General features: G+C 34.5%; 1 protein-coding gene across 1 annotated transcript in view; it reads right to left on the bottom strand.

The window, feature by feature from the left end:
• AGTPBP1 (ATP/GTP binding protein 1) overlaps nt 1–18,760 on the bottom strand; it is a 180,075-nt gene that overhangs the window by 81,953 nt on the left and 79,362 nt on the right. Inside the window, 3 exon segments of the mRNA XM_036856416.1 lie at nt 1,214–1,929; nt 10,823–10,939; nt 15,700–15,797. Of these exon segments, the coding sequence (XP_036712311.1) occupies nt 1,214–1,929; nt 10,823–10,939; nt 15,700–15,797 (931 nt within the window).

Raw genomic sequence — 18,760 nt, 5'->3', positions numbered from 1 at the left:
TCTACTGGGGATACAGAAGCAAATGGAAGTTTCTAACTTAGTGCCTATACTGCATCCTGAAAGACTGCAGCCCATCCTTGCAGAGTATTTCCTCTGAGTTGGAGCTTCATCTGTGCCTTCTGAAGGCCACTCCAGCACTCCAAGAGGCCCGTCGCCTCTGGATGATGCAGTCTGTGATACAACCAATGGATGACAAGGCAAAGGTCCCCCCACCCACCCACCCGTCCCACGTCCCAGCAAAGTCAGTCCCTTGTTCTGATGCTATGTTGTATGTGATTCCACACCTATGGATCAAGGAGTCAATTGGTAGCGTTAAACATATACTAAGTTGCCAAGTAAAAATGATTAATTATATTATATACTAAATATAAAAAATAAATAAGACACAGGTGTTGCCTTAAAGGAGCTCATAGTCTAAGGAGGATCAAATATGCACAGTAATGTCTTCCTTCATCATTACATACCATACTCATAGCAAGAACATATAAATGTTCTTAAGTACTGGTAAGCCACCATCACAAACCCTTAATCATAATCTCTGAAAATAGTCAAGTCGCACCAAAAATGTATTTACGTGCCCAATATTCACTAGTTGGCAACAGTTAATACTAACCATAATTTTTTAAATTAATTGGCAATATTTAATAAGTTCGGTTCTATGAATCCCAAATTTTTATATTGTATATTTCCAATTCCAAATTTTACAACAAAATAATGCTGTCCATATTGCTATTTTTAGATTATATACCTAAATCAAATTCAAATAATAATCAAATTACTAAATTAATATATATTACTAATATAATATTTTTTCAAAGATTACTAAATAATCTTTTTATATTTTCAGAATCATTCTAAATAGAAAATTTCTAAATTGTACAGTGGTCAGGTTTATTATGCTGGCTTCATTTGAATAGGTAATAAACTTAGAAAATAAAGTAAACCCATACAGACAATTTCAAAACAATGCAAAATTTCCAAAGCAGGATAAAAAATGACACTAACTTTATTTTTTTTCTTTTGATAGGCAAGAAGTAGATTTATTACTACAGGATGCTTGTGAGGGATACAAGCACGCAGGTGAGGGGGCTCTGCCGACACTAACTTTAATTCAGAGTAATTTTCTTCCTAAATACCCAAAGCAGTTTTTTGCAGCATGCTCCATATTTTGACAATGGTCTTGTTTACGAGGAAGAGGAAATCTGCAACTCACCTTTGTACACCGTAAGGCCTTTCCAAAATAGGCTCTTTGAATGGAGGAGGAATGTGACCAAAATAATCAGGATAAGCCACCTCTGAATATTCTGGGACAGACTTTGTACTTTTCACAATCTCAATATAAAGATCTGAGTCGTGGAGTGTTGGTCCATCAGGAACTTCAACTAATGCTTGTTCCACTGATGCAGTAGACTCAGTGTCTTCATCATCCTCAGTCTCGACTCCAGTACAGCAAAGCTTGCCTAGCTGAACAGTTCTTCCCTCAAACAGAACATTCCCACAAGTAGCCACGTGTGAACATGCGTTAGCGCACGTCAGGGCAGTGACAGGGAGACTGCAGTCCTTCTTCGTTCCTGCAGTAAAACCCGGGGCTGTTTGAGAAGGAATATTCTGCAATGTAATTCGGTCCAAGGCCTTCACAATATCATTGTTTAAGCCATGGCCCGATGAAATAGTTCTGTTCTGATCACCTAGCTGCTGTTGTAATGTTCTGTCATTATCTTTAATGTCTTCTTTTGCCAGAACCGCACAGGCTGGTTTCTTATTATCTTCATCTCCTTTAGGAGACACAGTCACCTTCATTACAACTCCTTTTCTTAAATTGCCGGAATTCCCAGATGCTTCCTCTCCTGCCGTGGGAACAACAATAGGGCCACGCACTTTTCCCTCAAATACAAAAGCTTTTGGTTCTCTGGAGATTAAATCATAGTCCTTTGAAAATAAAAAATAAGTTTAATCTTTTATATGTAAATATTTACACGTATTAACAAACCTAAGATCATATTCATTTTATATGCTGATTCAGAAACCTAACATTTGAAAATTTTAAATGTGGATAAAACAGGGTATATTTTAATTTTGCTAATAAAAGATAAAATGTTTAACCAGCACAAAATTCATTACACTTATTTTACTTTTTCTATTATAAAAATAGTGCCTATATATAACAAATATGAGAAATTTTAGAAAAGTATAGAGACATTAAAATCATCCAAAATCTATTAAAGGAAACAGAACAGCTAAATTGTTATTCACTAATTCAACAGATATTTAGAGTGTTTGTTTTGTGCCAAGCACTGTTTCAGGCACTTAAGACCCATCAGTTAAAAAACAAACAAACAAACAAAAAAAACTCTTCCCTTTTGCAGCTTATATTCTTCTGCAGAAGGAGGGGAGAGGACTGTCAATACAAAAAGTAATAAACATGATACAAATATATTTTATGGAATGTTAGAGGGTAAAGTGTTAAAGCAAAAGAAGAGGGGGAAAGGGGAAAAGTCATTCACATACAGATACTATTCCAAGCCATGAGACTGGACATCATCAGTGGAAAGAAACAGACAGATAAGAGAAGAAGACAAAAGGCTGTACACCTCGGGATACTACAATCTTAAGAGGTTGAGGAGATGAAAATGAAACAATAGGAGATGGAGAAGAAAAAGCTGGGCTGGAAACATGAAAACCAGGGAAGAAAAGTGTCCTGGAAGACAAGTAAAAAAAAGGATGCTGCTGACAGATCAAATAGCCTTTTCTCTTTTTATACTTTTAGACATTTTTTTGGTCTATGTAAGATTTTATCAAAAAAAAAAAAAAAAAAAAAACCTCAATGGATTTAACCTTTATTCTATTGCTGGGCATTAAATCCTTCACAGAATATGGAAGGATTTAAACAAACAAATAAGATGTATATTTAAGCCATTTCCAAAATTTTGCTATTATAAAGAACTCTGCAATGAACATCCTTTTGCATAAATTTTTTGTTTAGGATAATTTCCCAAGCACTGAAATGGAATTACAGAGCCAGATACTATAATCAATTTTAATGTCTAATACAAATTGTCCAAATGCCTTCCAAAAATACTTACATTAATACTATTCCCAGTAACTGTATATGAGAGTATCTATTTCAACTTTTCTCTTCCTTGACAACATTAGGTACTATAGTTTTTAAAAATTTTTTCTAAAGTGGTAGATAAGAAGTATGGTCTTACTGCCACTTTAATTTGCATTTCTTTGACTACTAGAAAAGCAAACAATTTTCCATATATCTATTAACCAGTTTATTTCTTCATAGGTAATATATTTGTTCCTGGAATATAGGGATTTTCTTGTTTTGTAGTATAAATTCTCACATTTATTTACACACACACACACACAGAGACACATCCCTTAACCCATTTTTGCAACAATTTTTCTGGATTTACAATTCATCTTTTAATTTTGTTTAACTTCTACACACACATTATGTAGTCAAAATTAAGACTCTTTTCCTTTGTGATTCATTCCTTAAATATCCACTGTATAAAAACCAAGGATTCAAATATTATTCACTTTCGGCCTCTGCACTATATCTAATCCAAGGAGACAAGGAGGCACAAAGGAGGTAATGGGTAAGTGTCTCTGCATTAAAAGGGCTGAAGGGAAGAAATCTGCATTTAAAAATCTGTTGTAGGAAACCTGGTGGGCTAGGTATCTACCCTACAGAAACATTTACAACTGTTGGAAAATATATTAAAATATTTTGGGAGTTCCCTGACGGTCTAGTGGTTAGGATTCAGAGCTTTCACTGCCTTGGCCCAGGGTTCAATCCCTGGTCAGGGAACTGAGATCCTGCAAGCCACATGGCACGGCCAAAAAAAAAAGATATTAAAACATTTTAAGTATGACAACAAGTGAATAAGAAAGCAAGGATTAAAAACCAAATGGTAAGTGAAGATGGGATCCCAAAGTTTTAAGACTGAAGCTGGCTTTCACTTGAAAAATGTTTGCTAAAACAGGTGACCTAGGGTATAGGTTTTCCCATCTCAAAAAGTATAAAGAACAGGAGAGTAACCCAGAGCTTGCATAAAGTGGGGAGTCCAACAGAAGATACACCTCCCATAAAGATGGAACCCCAGAAAACTAAACCTTCAGTATAGAGGCCCTAGAAATACCCTACCACAAAACAATTAATAGCAAGAAAAGTCAACTGTCTCAAACCTTAGCACTTAAGAGGGTGAAGAATAGCACTACTCACAAAATGGTACCAAAAGCCTGCTATCACATCACATGAATTTGCAGCCTGAATTCACATTATCTGGGTGGTCCAAAAATCCTCAATGAGGAATTTAATCTATTACAGTGCTTGTCAAAAGCAACAACAACAAAAACTTCTGGAATTTCCACAAAATTATAAAGAAAACGAGCAGCTCATGGTAAAAAAAAAAATTTAAAAAAAAAAACTGCAAGAAATTCAGACATTAAAACTATAAGACTAAGGAATGCCTATATTTAATATGTTCAAAGAAATGAAAGACAAGAAACAAGAAGTTAAAGACTGATGAAACATTTTTTTAAACCTTCTAAAAATCAAAAACAAATTTAAATGCCTAATGTATGTTTCTAATGACAGATTAGATGGAGCAAAAATTAGAACTAGGGAACTGGCAGACTGTTCTGATGAAATTACCTAAATGCAGCACAGAGAAACAAAGAGAAGGAAAACATTAAAAAAATGAGTTAAAAGATATGGAAGAGAGTTAGAAAATCTACATTCAATTAGAAATGCCAAAAGAGAAGAGAGAGGGAAAGAGAAACAGGCAGTATCTGAAGAAGAGAATAAAGAATTTTTCCAAATCCTATGAGAAAACAACACTCACAGATTCCAAAACACAATGAATCCCAAACAAGACTTAACAAATATCTACACTTAACAAACATTTCTGGGAAACTGTAGAGCATTGAAGCTAAAGAAACAATCTTACAAGTCACCAGAAACAATTTCTTATAAAGCGAAAACATACACTCAACCCAGCAATTTCACTTGTAGGTATTTATCCAAGAGAAATGAAGGCATATTTCCTACAAAGCTTTCCTACAAAAAAGCTTTGTACACACATGGTAGTATCAATTGTATTCATGATAGCCGAGAACTGCCAACATTCCAATACTCATCAAGAAGTGAATGAATAAAGAAATCGTGGTATATTCATACAATGAAATACTACTCAGCAATAAGGAAAAAAACCACTGATAAATGCAAAACACAGGTGAATCTCAAAAACATACTGAGCAAAAGAAGCCTTACACAAAAGAGTACACACTATATGAGCCCAGTTTTGAGAAATTCCAAAACAGGCAAAATTAACCTGGAGTGACAGCAGATCAGTAGTTACCTGGGCAAGAGATGAGGGTATTGTCTAAAAAGAAAGCCAGGCAGAATTTCTGGGGTGACAGAAACAATTCTATATCTTGATGGGGTTGGTAGCTACACAATTGTATATATTTGTTAAAACTCATTGAACCTAAATATTTGTAATTTATTGCATGTAAATTACACTTAAGTAAAGTTGATTTTAAAAAAGCAGCTAGAGGAAAACAGTGACTAACTTTCAAGAAGAATTACAAAATAAATACTTTTTTGGACCAAAAAAGAGACAGACAGACACTATAAAACATTTCAAGCAGGAGGAAAGCAATTCAGACAGAAAGTCTGAGAAACAAGAAGAAATAAAAAATAAAAAGGTAGTGAAAATGTGTGTAAATCTTAAACACTGAATCTAAACAAAAAGCAGTAGCAACATATGAGGTTTTTTTTTAAAGCTAGAATTAAAATATAAATTCAAAGCATATAAGTTTTGAAGGTTTGGGAGGTGTATATAAAGTATCCTAAGTTTCCTTTTATAATTAAGAAGAGAAAAGAAAGATCCTAATTAACTTCAGAATTTAGTAAATACATATATTAACTATTTTATCAAGAGTAACTAGAGGGCTTCCCTGGTGGCACAGTGGTTAAGAATCCACCTGCCAATGCAGGGGACACGGGTTTGAGCCCTGGTCCAGGAAGATCCCACATGCCACGGAGCAACTAAGCCCGTGTGCCACAACTGCTGAGCCTGTGCTCTAGAGCCTGCGAGCCACAACTACTGAGCCCGCATGCCACAACTACTGAGGCCCGCATGCCTAGAGCCCGTGCTCCATAACAAGAGAAGCCACCACAATGAGAAGCCTGTGCACTGCAACGAAGAGCAGCCCCCGCTCGCCACAACTAGAGAAAGCCCGTGTGCAGCAACGAAGACCCAACACAGCCAAAAATAAAATAAATGAAATAAATAAATTTTTAAAAAAAGAGTAACTAGAATTTTTGCATATATGTCAAACTTACACTCTAAATGAATGCAATTTGTTGCACATAAATTATACCTCAAGAAAGTTGAATAAAATTAAAATAACAAGACTGTATAGTTTTCATATAAAGGTGAAAAAACTGAAACGAGGAAAAATAATCCAAACAAAGGCAAGAAAAAGACACAAAGACACAGAGATGAAACAAATGAAAATACAAAATAAGATCTCACAAATTCAAATATATGAATAATTATATGTAAGTGATCTAAACGCTCCAGTTAAATAGCAAAGACTCAGACTTGAGTTTTTAAAATCCAACTATATGCTGTTTAAAAGATAAACATCTAAGGGTAACAAGAAGTTGGTGAAAAAATTTTTAAAGATACCAGGCAAGTAACTAAAATTTATGTAACTACATTAATATTTTTTTAAAAAAACTTTTTGCCTTAAAGTCTTACAGATAAAAACTAACTTCAATAAAAGGTTCAATCTGAGGGAATTCCCTGGTGGTCCAGTGGTTAAGAATCCACCTTCCAATGCAGGGGACGCAGGTTCAATCCCTGGTGGAGGAACTAAGATCCCACATGCCACAACTGCTGAGCCTGTATGCCTCAACTAGAGAGCCCGCATGCTGCAAACTACAGAGCCCACGTGTTCTGGAGCCTGTGCGCCGCAACTAGAGAGAAGCCCGTGTGCCACAATGAAGAGCCCGCGCACTACAAGGAAAGATCCTGCATGCCGCAACTAAGACCCGATGCAGCCAAAAAAAAAAAAGGTTCAGTTTGAAAGGAAGAGAAATCAATTTACACTTATACACATTAAATAATAAGCCTCCAAAAATATGTAACAAAAACTGACAGAGCTGCAAAAAGAAACATATTTGCAATCATAGTGAGAAATCTTTAACACACTTTTCTCAGTAATTGATAACACAGGAATAAAAATCCATAAGGATAGAAAATTCTAAATTAATTAATTAAATTCTAAACTAAACTAATTAAATTGTGTTAATTCTAAAGACAATTAACAATCTTATCCTATTAGGCGAATATACAACTGTGCCTAACTGCAGCAGAGTTCGTTTCAAAGACATGAGAAATAATAACAAAAGTTGACCATATTCAAAGTTATAAGCCTCAAAAATTTCAAAAGATTATAATCATAAAGGATATGTCCTCTCCTCCCACTACAATATGCTAGAAGTCAATAAAAAGATAAACAAAAAATTGGAAATTAAAAAGCCAACTCTGGGGCTTCCCTGGTGGTGCAGTGGGTGGGAATCTGCCTGCCAATGCAGGGGACACGGGTTCGATACCTGGCCCAGGAAGATTCCCACATGCCGTGGAGCAACTAAGCCCGTGTGCCACGACTACTGAGCCTGCGCTCTAGAGCCCGTGCTCTGCAACAAGAGAAGCCACGACAATGAGAAGCCCGTGCACCACTCGCTGCAACTAGAGAAAGCCCACGCACAGAACAAAGACCCAACACAGCCAAAAATAAAAACAAATAAATAAATTTATAAAAAAAAAAAAGCCAACTCTGACATTACCAATGAATCAAAGGAAAAAATCATAATGGAAAAAAAGTTTCAAAACAAAGATAATGAAAGCACTAAATTTCAAAACCTGTGTGATGCAACTACAACAGTAATTAGAGGGAAATTTATAGCCTCAATATGTAAATATTAGAAGAGAAGAAAAGCTGAAAATTACTGGACGTCTATCTTAAGATGATAATAAAAAGAGAGAGAGAGAGAATGAAAGCAGGAAATATCAAGACATGGCACTGTAAGCATATCATTTAGAAATATGGGGATTAACTTCAAAAACATATGGAAAGGTGATTGTAGGAAACAGCAGATAGGAAGGAGACTACAGTTTTTCCTGATTAAACTATGTAAAACTATTTGCTCTTTAAACTTTGTCCATGCATAACTTTAATAAAAACTTAAAACCAAATTAAAAAGAGGGGAAAAAATAAACATAACAAAAGTCCATATGGTAAATGTCATCATGCTACCACAGATGTATGAAAATAGAGCTGTGAAAATGCAGGATTTTGACACTTCTAATATTCTGCTATCAAGAAACAAAAGAAAATAAAACTATACTTGCCACTACAAATAAATAATCATAGCTTTAAAAGCATGCGTAAGGTCCCCTCAAAAAAGTCTGTTGCTAACTACTTTAATAATTCTTTATGTGGACTTCAAATGCACTCATTCTGCCTCTGTCAGGCCACTGAACAGTAGCTTTAACACATCTGGAAACAAAGTGGGTGGTGTTCAGGTAAAAACAAACACATCAAGCAACTTTAAGCTTCAGTGGTTGATGTTGAAAGTGACATGTAAATCCAAGTGGAAAAAGTCATAATCAAAATTAATTCCATTTCTGTTTAATATCTCATGATCTGCCATCTCATATCATTGTATCATTTGATACAATGATAGATGAAAAAAATTCAAACACTTTCTATTTAGAACCAACCAATTATTTTTAATTCTCAAAAATACATCACTTAAATATTGCTGCCTATACATAGTTCCAACACACACTTAAAAAATTAGAGACTAAAGTGTTTGAACAGTGCATTCCTCTGAAACTGAAAAATGAGAAAGAGTGCCAACACAATTACTTTAGAATGATTTTCCAATTACGCACATAGAAGAAAATGTGCTATTTCCTGCAACATATACTATATACATAGACCTAACTACTACTCTACTTTAAGCTTTAAAAATATGGCATTAATAAATATGCACTACCTGAAATACTGGAAGTAACTTTTTTTGCTTAAACACAATAAAACACAATAAAAAGGGGTAACTCACTTGGGAAGAATCCTCAGAGCTCTTAACACTCAGACACACCTGTCTTTACCATCTGACCCTGGTCACACCAAGTCAGGCCAAAAGTACGAGTCTGTTCTAGGAGCAGCCAAACTAAACGACAAGTTGGCCAGCTCTTCAAAGGTGCCAAGCAGGAAACCATCACAGGTGGCCTATTCTGGTTGTTGAACTAACAGGCAAACGTACAAGTACTCATCGACATAGTCTACAAGAAAGAACTGGCTTGTGAAATAATGCGAATCAAAATCCTGACCTTAACACCTACTAAAAAACTAGTCATCTCTATGCCCACATCAAAACTCCTATAGTTTTTACTCACATTATATAATTCTTATATGTATACAAATAGAGAAGAAAATAGGTCATTTCCTTACAGAATAATCAATTCCTTCCCCAAACCCCTTCCACAATATATTTTTTCTGCTTTAAATTGGCAGTATTTGTTATCTCTGGGATTCTGTTTTAAAGTGGTTCTTAGTTGGGCACAAAAGTGTGAGAAGAGCAGCCAGATACTTCCTGTAGGTGGCATGAAAGAAAATCACCCTGTATCCTTTCCCAAATGCCTCTTCTTGTCTTCTTCTTTTTCTTTGACAAATAACCTCTCCTTCATTCCTGCCCTCTTTCTACTACCCCTGATTTCAACGTACCTTCCAACATACCCCAAATCTATGGGGAGTACCAAGACACTGGGGGAGGGGGAGAGGGAGCAACTTGCTGCTTCTTCTATTGCATCCAAAAGCTCATTAGTTCCCAAAGAGAAACCTGAATAATTAGAACTGTGAAATGTAAACATTAGCTACAAGTATTTCTCTGTTTTTATTTCTCACATATAGCTTCACATTTAAGTTTTTTTTCTTTGAGCAACCAGGAATTAAGTGTGTGAAACTTGGTGGGGGGGGAGGGGTGGGAAGAGGGGGAGGGATGGGGGTTTTGCAGCAAGAGCTAAATAAATCTAAGATTATCAGTTCAAACTCTTTATTTTACAGTTTAAGATTCTGGGCAGTTTCAGGGACTTACTCAAGAACGCACCACAAGTGAGCGGCAGAGTGAGCGTAAGAAACTATATTTACTACTAGCCATCAATTCAATCAGCTTTACTTGCTGTGCAATCCAAGCTGAATACTATATTCTAGTAAATAAATGAGGGTAAGAAATGTTAACAAGAAGTCACTGTCCTTATGAAGCAACTTAGATTCAAAGACTTCCAGTTGTCCTCTTTCCCCAACCTTCCATGCTTATATGGTGACGATCAGGAGAAACAATTCAACGAGCACAGACTATATTTTTAATTAAGCATTTTCTCAGCTCTCATCTCCCCTCAGCTGAAAGCAACTGATAAAAATAAGGCTTTAACATAAGATTCTGAAATGCCATTTTAAAGATTATTTTTTAAAAGAATAAAAAACTATGTCAATTAACTTGATAAACAAAAATGATTAAAAAATTTAAAAGCTAGTCCAAAAATTAAATGGCCTAGTCCCCTCGTTTTACCGACAGCAATTTGTAGCTCAGAATGCTGAAATAATTGTCCAATGTCACTCAGAAAAGCAACAATACTTTAATTTTTTAGAAGTGAAAACAGTGATTATAGGTCTAAGAAAAAAAGAACTTTTTCTTAAAATTAGTTAAGATGCTGAATTTTCTGTATACCTGAAAATCATCAACAAGCTCAGGGAAAAGGTGTTCATACATTTTAAGTTCTTCTATTGTTCGTCCTGGTTCTTGCTGGGGTTTTAGTTTGTTAATATCCGTTTCAATATCATCATTCTGAAATAATAAAAATGGTATGTCACCAATTAAGAAAAACGAAAAATTACAAAATACATTTCAGATTTAAAGCTTTCCAAATTATTAATTACATGTACATAGAGAATAATCACTGCAGAAAGGTTGTATTAATTTCATTGTAAATTAAAATTTGCTTATATTTTTTGGTTGTTATGTTATTGTTATTTTGGTTGTTATGTTGTGTTTTCTTTTTATCAAAGATTATTCTAACATAGCATGGTATTTGGGCTCCTCAAGATAGAAAAACTAACATCAAGATCGATACTAAACTACGTTCGCCCCCCCAACCTCCCCAACTGCCATCCTTTCGCTCAGATTAAAGGGCAGTAAAACTTAAGAAAACTAAATTGAAAAACGTAAGCATATGATGGTGGTGGTGATAAGCAAAATAACTAACTTTTATAGAGCAATGAAAATATGTGAGGGGCTATGCTAAGGATTTTACATAATGATCTAATTTGATCTGCATAAGAATACTATGAAGCAGATAGTATCATGACCTCCATTTAATTAAAAAGGAAACTGAGGTACAGAGAGGTTAAGTGGCTTGCAAAGAGAGGAGCCAGCATGTGAAATCACTAATCAGTGATTTCAAAGAATACACTGTTAGTCAATATAACGCATTGCCTCAAGAGCGACTAATGGTTATCATGCACCCTTAGAAAAGCTCATTACCACCATTCACTCTGTTTTTCAGGGAAAAAAAACAATGAGGAGTGGAACAACAGCCAAAAATGATTTCCATGTCCCTTTGGGGGAAAAAAAGAGGGTAAATGTAAAGAAATATGACCTCAGAGGAATAGGGTATGTATCCAGGATCAATTTGATCTGTGTGTGTACAAAGAGCTAATGTACATCATGATGGAAAGACAAGTGTGAGTTACCTACTATCCAAGCTATTTTCTAGGACCCTCAACAACTCTGGCCTTTCACAAATACAAATCCATCATTACCTTCACTGATGGCTAAAGAGAGATAATAAGACAACTTAATAATTTTCAATTGGTATTCATCTTCAATTTTACATTTATCTTACTATCAGAGTAAAGTACTTATTTTTCAGACTTAAATTCATTCTACTATGTGTCAATCCTTAAAATGCTTTATATACATGTACCTGATTATATTTATATACTGTCATATTAACACATAATTTAAAAAAGAACAATATACTATATATTTCTCATATTTCATATTCAGGAATTTAGCTATTATTTCTTTAACCAATAAAAAGATTTTCCCCATTGCCATAAATAATAAAGACTGGTTTTATTTAAAGAGTATCATATTAATTACTGTATCATAATTGTGTAATATTACATGAATATATAATTTCATATATCCTTAAATTATGCACTGATGAACCAAAAAAATGTAACTTTCTTGATTAGCATCTATTAAAGTAGATAATACTTTCCAAATAATAAAAAATTTTTAAAAGGTATTCCTTTCTCTAAACATACTAGTAGTTCAATATTCATTACTATTTTATGAAGATATAGCTTTACAAAGTAGCTATTTTAAAAATTAAAAAAAAATTTTCCTGTAAAACAGGCACAGTGAGGAAAGAAAACTATACTTTGAGAGGTCAATAGCAAGAAATTTTGTGTTTTGGTTCGGGGGGAAAAAAAAGATAAAGAGCTCCTGACACACTCAGAAGAAATAAACCTCCTACTACTCCTTAAAGTTCTTCTAAAATTAAGGAGAAAAAAAAAAGAATGCATTGAAGCTTATATACTGACAAATCCTGGCAATCTGGAGACGACTCTTCTACAACAGAACCTCCAGGTTTCTATAAATGCTCCAAACTCTGAAAAATCTGGGGCAAAGAGAATTGAATCACTATGGTGAGGAAAAAACAGTCTCTATGACTACAGTCACATTAGAACACAGATATTATACCCACTACAATGTAGCAGGTTCACCTAAAGCATGAAAAAAGTGATGTGATTTAGATAAAAAGGAAAAACTAAGGAAAGTCCAAATGTAACAGACAACGTGAGTAAGAAGCAGACAGTGGTAAAGAAGAAAAATAAGATAACACAGCTCAGCAGTGTCAAAGAGCCAACAATTCTGTAGCCCTTGAAAAAAAGTAATATTTAGCAGAGCAGAGTGGTAAAGAAAGCAAACATTCACACTGGACTGGTTTATTCTGCATCTTGGTCCCACCTCTTATCAGCTACACCAATAACCTTTCTGTACCTCTGGTTTCTAATTATCAGCCCTGTAAAGCAGAGGTAATAATACCACATACCTTATAGGATTACTATCAGGATTTAATGGTTACTACAGGCATACCTCGGAAATATCTCAGCTTCAGTTCCAGGCCACCATAATAAAGCGAATGTCGCAATAAAGCGAATTTTTGGTTTCCCAATACATACAAAAGTTATGTTTATACTATACTGTGGTCTATTAAGTGTTCAATACATTATGTCTAAAAAAGCAATGTAAATACCTTAATTAAAAAATACTTCATTGCTAAACAATTACAATAGTAACATCAAAGATCACTGACCACAGATCACCATAACAAATATATTAATAATGAAAAAGTTTGAAATATTGTGAGAATTACCAAAATGTGACACAGAGACATGAAGTGAGCAAATGCTGTTGGGAAAATGGCACCAACAGACTAGCTCCACACAGGGTTGCCACAAACCTTCTTCAATTTGTTAAAAACGCAGTATCTGCTAAGCTCAATAAAGGGAAGTGCAATAAAACGAGGTACGCCTGTATATGTAAAGTGCACGGACTAGCACAGGATTAACTGTTCAATAAATTCAATCTATTATTTTTTCTTATTATTGTAACTGCTGTGTTAAGGTAAAATGGGGAAAATGTGAGCAATCTCAAATACCCCAGTGAATAATGCTGCCAATAACTGTATTTTATAGATGTGACTGTCAAAAAAGACAAAGAAATCTGTGGAAATGTTCTAAATTAAAGGAGACTTAATAGAAATGACAATTAAATGCAATACCTGATGCTAGATCCTATACTGGAGAAAGAAAAAAAATCTTTTAAAGGGGATTATTAGATCAGCTGACAAAATGGAATGTGGATGGTAGATTAGAGAAAAATGATATATCACTATAAATGTATTAAGTTGGTAATTGTATTGTGGTTATGTAACAGAATACAGTCAGTCCTCCGTATCCACAGGTTCCCATTCCTCAGATTCAACCAACCATGGATTGAAAATATTAAAAAAACAAAACTCCAACAAGTAAAACATGAATTTGCGGCACGCCAGCAACTATATACACAGCATTTACTTTGTATTTACAACTATTTACATAGCATTTACATTGTATTAGGTATTATAAGTAATCTAGAGATGACAAAGTATATGGGAGGATGTGTATAGGTTACATGCAAATACTATGTCATTTCATATAAGGAACTTGAGCATCTGTGGATTTTGGTATCTGAGGTGGGTCCTGGAACCAATTCCCCCTAGGACACTGAGAGATTACTGTATCACTGTCCTTAGAGAAAATATACACTAATGTATTTAGGGGTAAATTACCATGATACATAATATATGGAACTTATCCCCATATGATTTTTTTAAAATTTTAAATATGTATTCATGCATACACACTATTTCCAAGCAGAAAAATTAGAATCACTGTTATAAATTCCTATCGAGTTCTATTTCCCTGCCAATCTCCATCTTTACATCTGTAGTGGTCACAACAGATATTTTTAATGAGGACCCTGAGCCATGAAGAATAAATTACACTCAACATACTTTGTTTTTAATACACATGGAAACATACATAAAAGAAATGTTTCCATCAAAATACAAAACTTTAAATTATAAACTGAATATTAATCTAGGAAATTTTACTATCTCTAAACACTCACTTCCCGAAGAATCCAAACAGTTGATTTTAATATACCCCCTGTTATCTAAGGAACACTTTACATGCAGAATATAAACTCTTCTAACTTGGATCCTACCAGTTCTTTCACCATATCAAGTCCAGAACCACCAACACAGTTACCCCAGATTTTTTGCCTTGAACACCAGAGCCTGCACTGTTTTTCGTCTTTGTAGCTTCTTGAGGCCAGGATGCATGCCATCACATTGTCTAGACTGGCTACCATGACAATTTCACCAAAGCTTGGTGATCACATCTGGTGATAATAAAACTGGTTCTACATCTGCTATTAAGATAGAAATCTCCTTCCAGTATCTTAGATTCTATCTCCAGAGAGAGTCAAATACTCAGTGTACCCCAATTTTGATGTAGCATTTCAAGACAAAAAGGTCTCAGCAGACAAGAGTCAAATGAACTCCCTGTGCCCCAAAAGGCATTAAGCTAAACAGTTGAAAAATAAAGGAGTTAAGATGCTTTTCTGCAGATACTAAAATGGCCCCCTCTACCACTTAACAAAGCAAAACGGGTTGCCACCTAAGAGTCTCAAAAAACACTTTCCTTCAACCTTAGATTTCCTTAGACTTTAAAATCTAAGCCAGAAAGGTTAGATAAAATCTTCCTTGTCAGAGAGAGTGAAAATAACTTATTTTAAGGCCCTTTTCAGACTAATGTATTCAAAGCAACATTATTTTCCTTTCAATAGCTTAGTGTCCATAGTCATCCATGATAAAAAGATGTGGACAAAACAAATTAATCTACTGTTAGCTATACATATCTACCCAATCTTTGTTCTACACCTGTGAATACAATTTATAAAGTTGACTAAACACAGAAATTTATACCAACCTTAAAATTTTTATCTAGGTCATCTTCATTTTCGGTTTCATTTTCAGCTTCTAAATCAATATCATCGTTGTCATCACTTTCATCTACTACGTCATCCACTGTGATACAAAATGTGCTATAAGTAGGTCAGAGGTAAGCATTCTATAACATGCACAACCAAAAGTAGAATGTTATATATATATATATATAAAACACTGGTATTTCAATCACCAATGGAAAAGTAAATGAAATTTCCTTATAAAAAATGTCTCTAAGGTTGTTCCAGGTGTTGAAAAACCTGTTAGATGAAGTGAAAGTACTTCAAAATTTGGAAAAGCACTCTAAAAATGTATGAGCTTTTTTACTAATGTTGTCACGTTCTAAAAAATTAATAATGTCTTACATTGCAACAGCCTGAATGAAACACCTCGCTTCCTGTTTATGATAAATTTCAATAACTCTTTTCATCCATTTACAATTCACTCCCCATTTATTTCTTTCACTGACTGCCATGTACCATGCACTGTGTTGTGTGCTGGGAATTTTTTAAAAGATGTGTAAATATAGTCCCTGCCTCAGGGAGCTTATGAAGTTAAAGAGAGAAAGAGCAAAAAATAATTATAATACAAAAGGTATACACTAATGAAGGTGTATACTTAAAAATACCATGGGAATGGAATAATAAATGCAAACTGCCTGGGGCCAAGGTTATTAGTGATCACTTCACAAAACAGGTAATAATTAAGCAGTATCTTGGAGAAAAATATAGCAGCTTTCTGGGTGAACATAAGAGTGTGTGAGTGTGGCTTTTAAGAAGAAGAAATGATAATGCGAAAATAAAGAATTTAAATTATATCTTTGGAAAATAAGTTAATCGTGACTTAACTTGTATGCTTGAGAAAGTACTGCGAGAAGCAAATAAGAAAGAGAAAATGAAGGGTATGATGGGCCAATTAGTTTAGATTTTCACCCCATGGATGATAAGGACTGGGGATTTTAAAGAGGAGAGTGATTTAACTTACATTTTTCAAAAGATCACTCTGGCAGGTATGAGAAAGGGAGCATATATATGGAGGGGGACAAATTAACAGAGGAAAAGACAGTAACTGTCTGGACCAATACAGCAGTAATGGGGATGAAGAATGAATATGCATTAGAGAAAAACCCAGGAAATAGAATGCAAAAGGACATGAGGACCATAGAGGTGGAGGATACAAGAAAAGAAGAGTAAAGGAGTACTCTGAGAGTACTCATGTAAGCAAATGAGTGCATTAAAACAAAGTAGAGAATATTTTTAAAGGACATTTTTCTAAACTTTGTTTTTATTTTTTGACTCTATTGAGGAATAATTGACAATATAACTGTATATATTGAAAGTGTAAAATGTGATGACATATGGTAAAATGGTAAATCATGGTAAAATGATTATCAAGATGAAGATAATTAATACGTCCATCACCTCATATGGTTAACACTGTTAACACTTTGTGTATGTGTGTGTGCGCGTGCATGTGGTGAGAATGCTTAAGATTTACTCTCAGAAACTCAATACACAATGCCGTATTACTAACTATAGTCACCATGTTGTACATTAGATCCTCAGAACTTACTCTTCTTAAAACTGAAAATGTATACCCTTTGACCTTATCACCCCATTTACCATTCTCCCAGCCCTTGGAATCCAACTTTCTATTCTGTTTCTATGAAATCGTTTTTGTTTTTTTTTTATTCAACGATTCCACATATAAGTGATACCATACAGTATTTGTCTTCCTCTGCCTTGCACATTTCACTTAGCATGAATGCCCACCAGATTCATCCATGTATCCATGTTGTTGCAAATGGTAGCATTTCCTTTTTTTTATTGGCTGAATAATATTCATATATATGATATATGTACATCATACATATGAATCACTTTTCCTTTATCCATTCATTCATGGAAAGACATTAAGGTTGTTTACAAATGTTGGCTATTGTAAATAATGCTGGAATGAACATGGGTATACAGATATCTCTTTAAGATGATTTTGATTCCTTTGGATATATACCCAGGAATGGGTTTGCTGGTATGGTAGTTCTATTTTTAATTTTTTGAGGAACCTCCATGTCCTTTTCCACATTAGCTGTACCATGTTACATTCCCACCAACAGTGTATAAGGGTTCTGTTTTCTCCAAATCCTCGCTATTTGCTCTCTCTTCTTTTTGATAATAGCCATTCTAAGAAGTGTGAGGTAATATCTCTTTGTGGTTTTGGTTTGCATTTCTCTGATGATTACTGATGTAAGGCACCTTTTCATTATCTACTGGCCATTTATACATGATTCTTTGGGAAAATGTCTATTCAAGTGCTTTGCTCATTTTTAATTGGACTACCTTCTTTTGTACTATTCGGCTATGTAAGTTCTTTGTATTTTTTTGATATTAAACCCCTATTAGATATATGGTTTGCAATTATCTTTTCCCATTCTGTAGGTTGCCTTTTCAATATATTGTCTCCTTTGCTGTGCAGAATCTTTTTAGTTTGCTGTAGTCCCACTCGTTTATTTTAGCTTCTGTTGACTGTGCTTTTGTTATCTTACCCGAGAAATCACTGTTAAGACCAATGTCAAGGATCTTTTCCCTTAAGTTTTCTTCTAGGAGTTTTATAGTTTCAGGCCTTATATGTAAAGTCTTTTATCCATTTCGAGTCAATTTTTGTGAATGGTGTAAGACAGGGGTCCAGTTTCATTCTTTTGCATGTGGATACCTAGTTTTCCCAATACCATTTATTAGAGACTGTCCTTTCCCCATTGTATGTTCTTGGCACCCTTATCAAAAACCAGTTGACCATAATATGTTTGGGTTTATGACTGGGCTCTCTAATCTGTTACACTGGTCTATGTGCCCTGCTTTACTTGAGTACCATACTATTTTGATTACCATAGCTTCATAATAGCTTGAAATCAGGAAGTGTGATGCCTCCAGCTTTATCCTTCTTTCTCAAGATTGCTTTGGCTATCTGGGGTCTTTTGTGGTTCCATGCAAATTTTAGGACAGTTTTTGTATTTCTGTGAAAAATGACACTGGAATTTTGATAGG

Source organism: Balaenoptera musculus, chromosome 6 (assembly GCF_009873245.2).
Source record: "Balaenoptera musculus isolate JJ_BM4_2016_0621 chromosome 6, mBalMus1.pri.v3, whole genome shotgun sequence".
NCBI classification, from domain to species: Eukaryota; Metazoa; Chordata; class Mammalia; order Artiodactyla; family Balaenopteridae; genus Balaenoptera; species Balaenoptera musculus.
The sequence above is the reverse complement of the archived record's forward strand: the minus strand, read 5'-3'. Positions and strand labels throughout refer to the sequence as shown.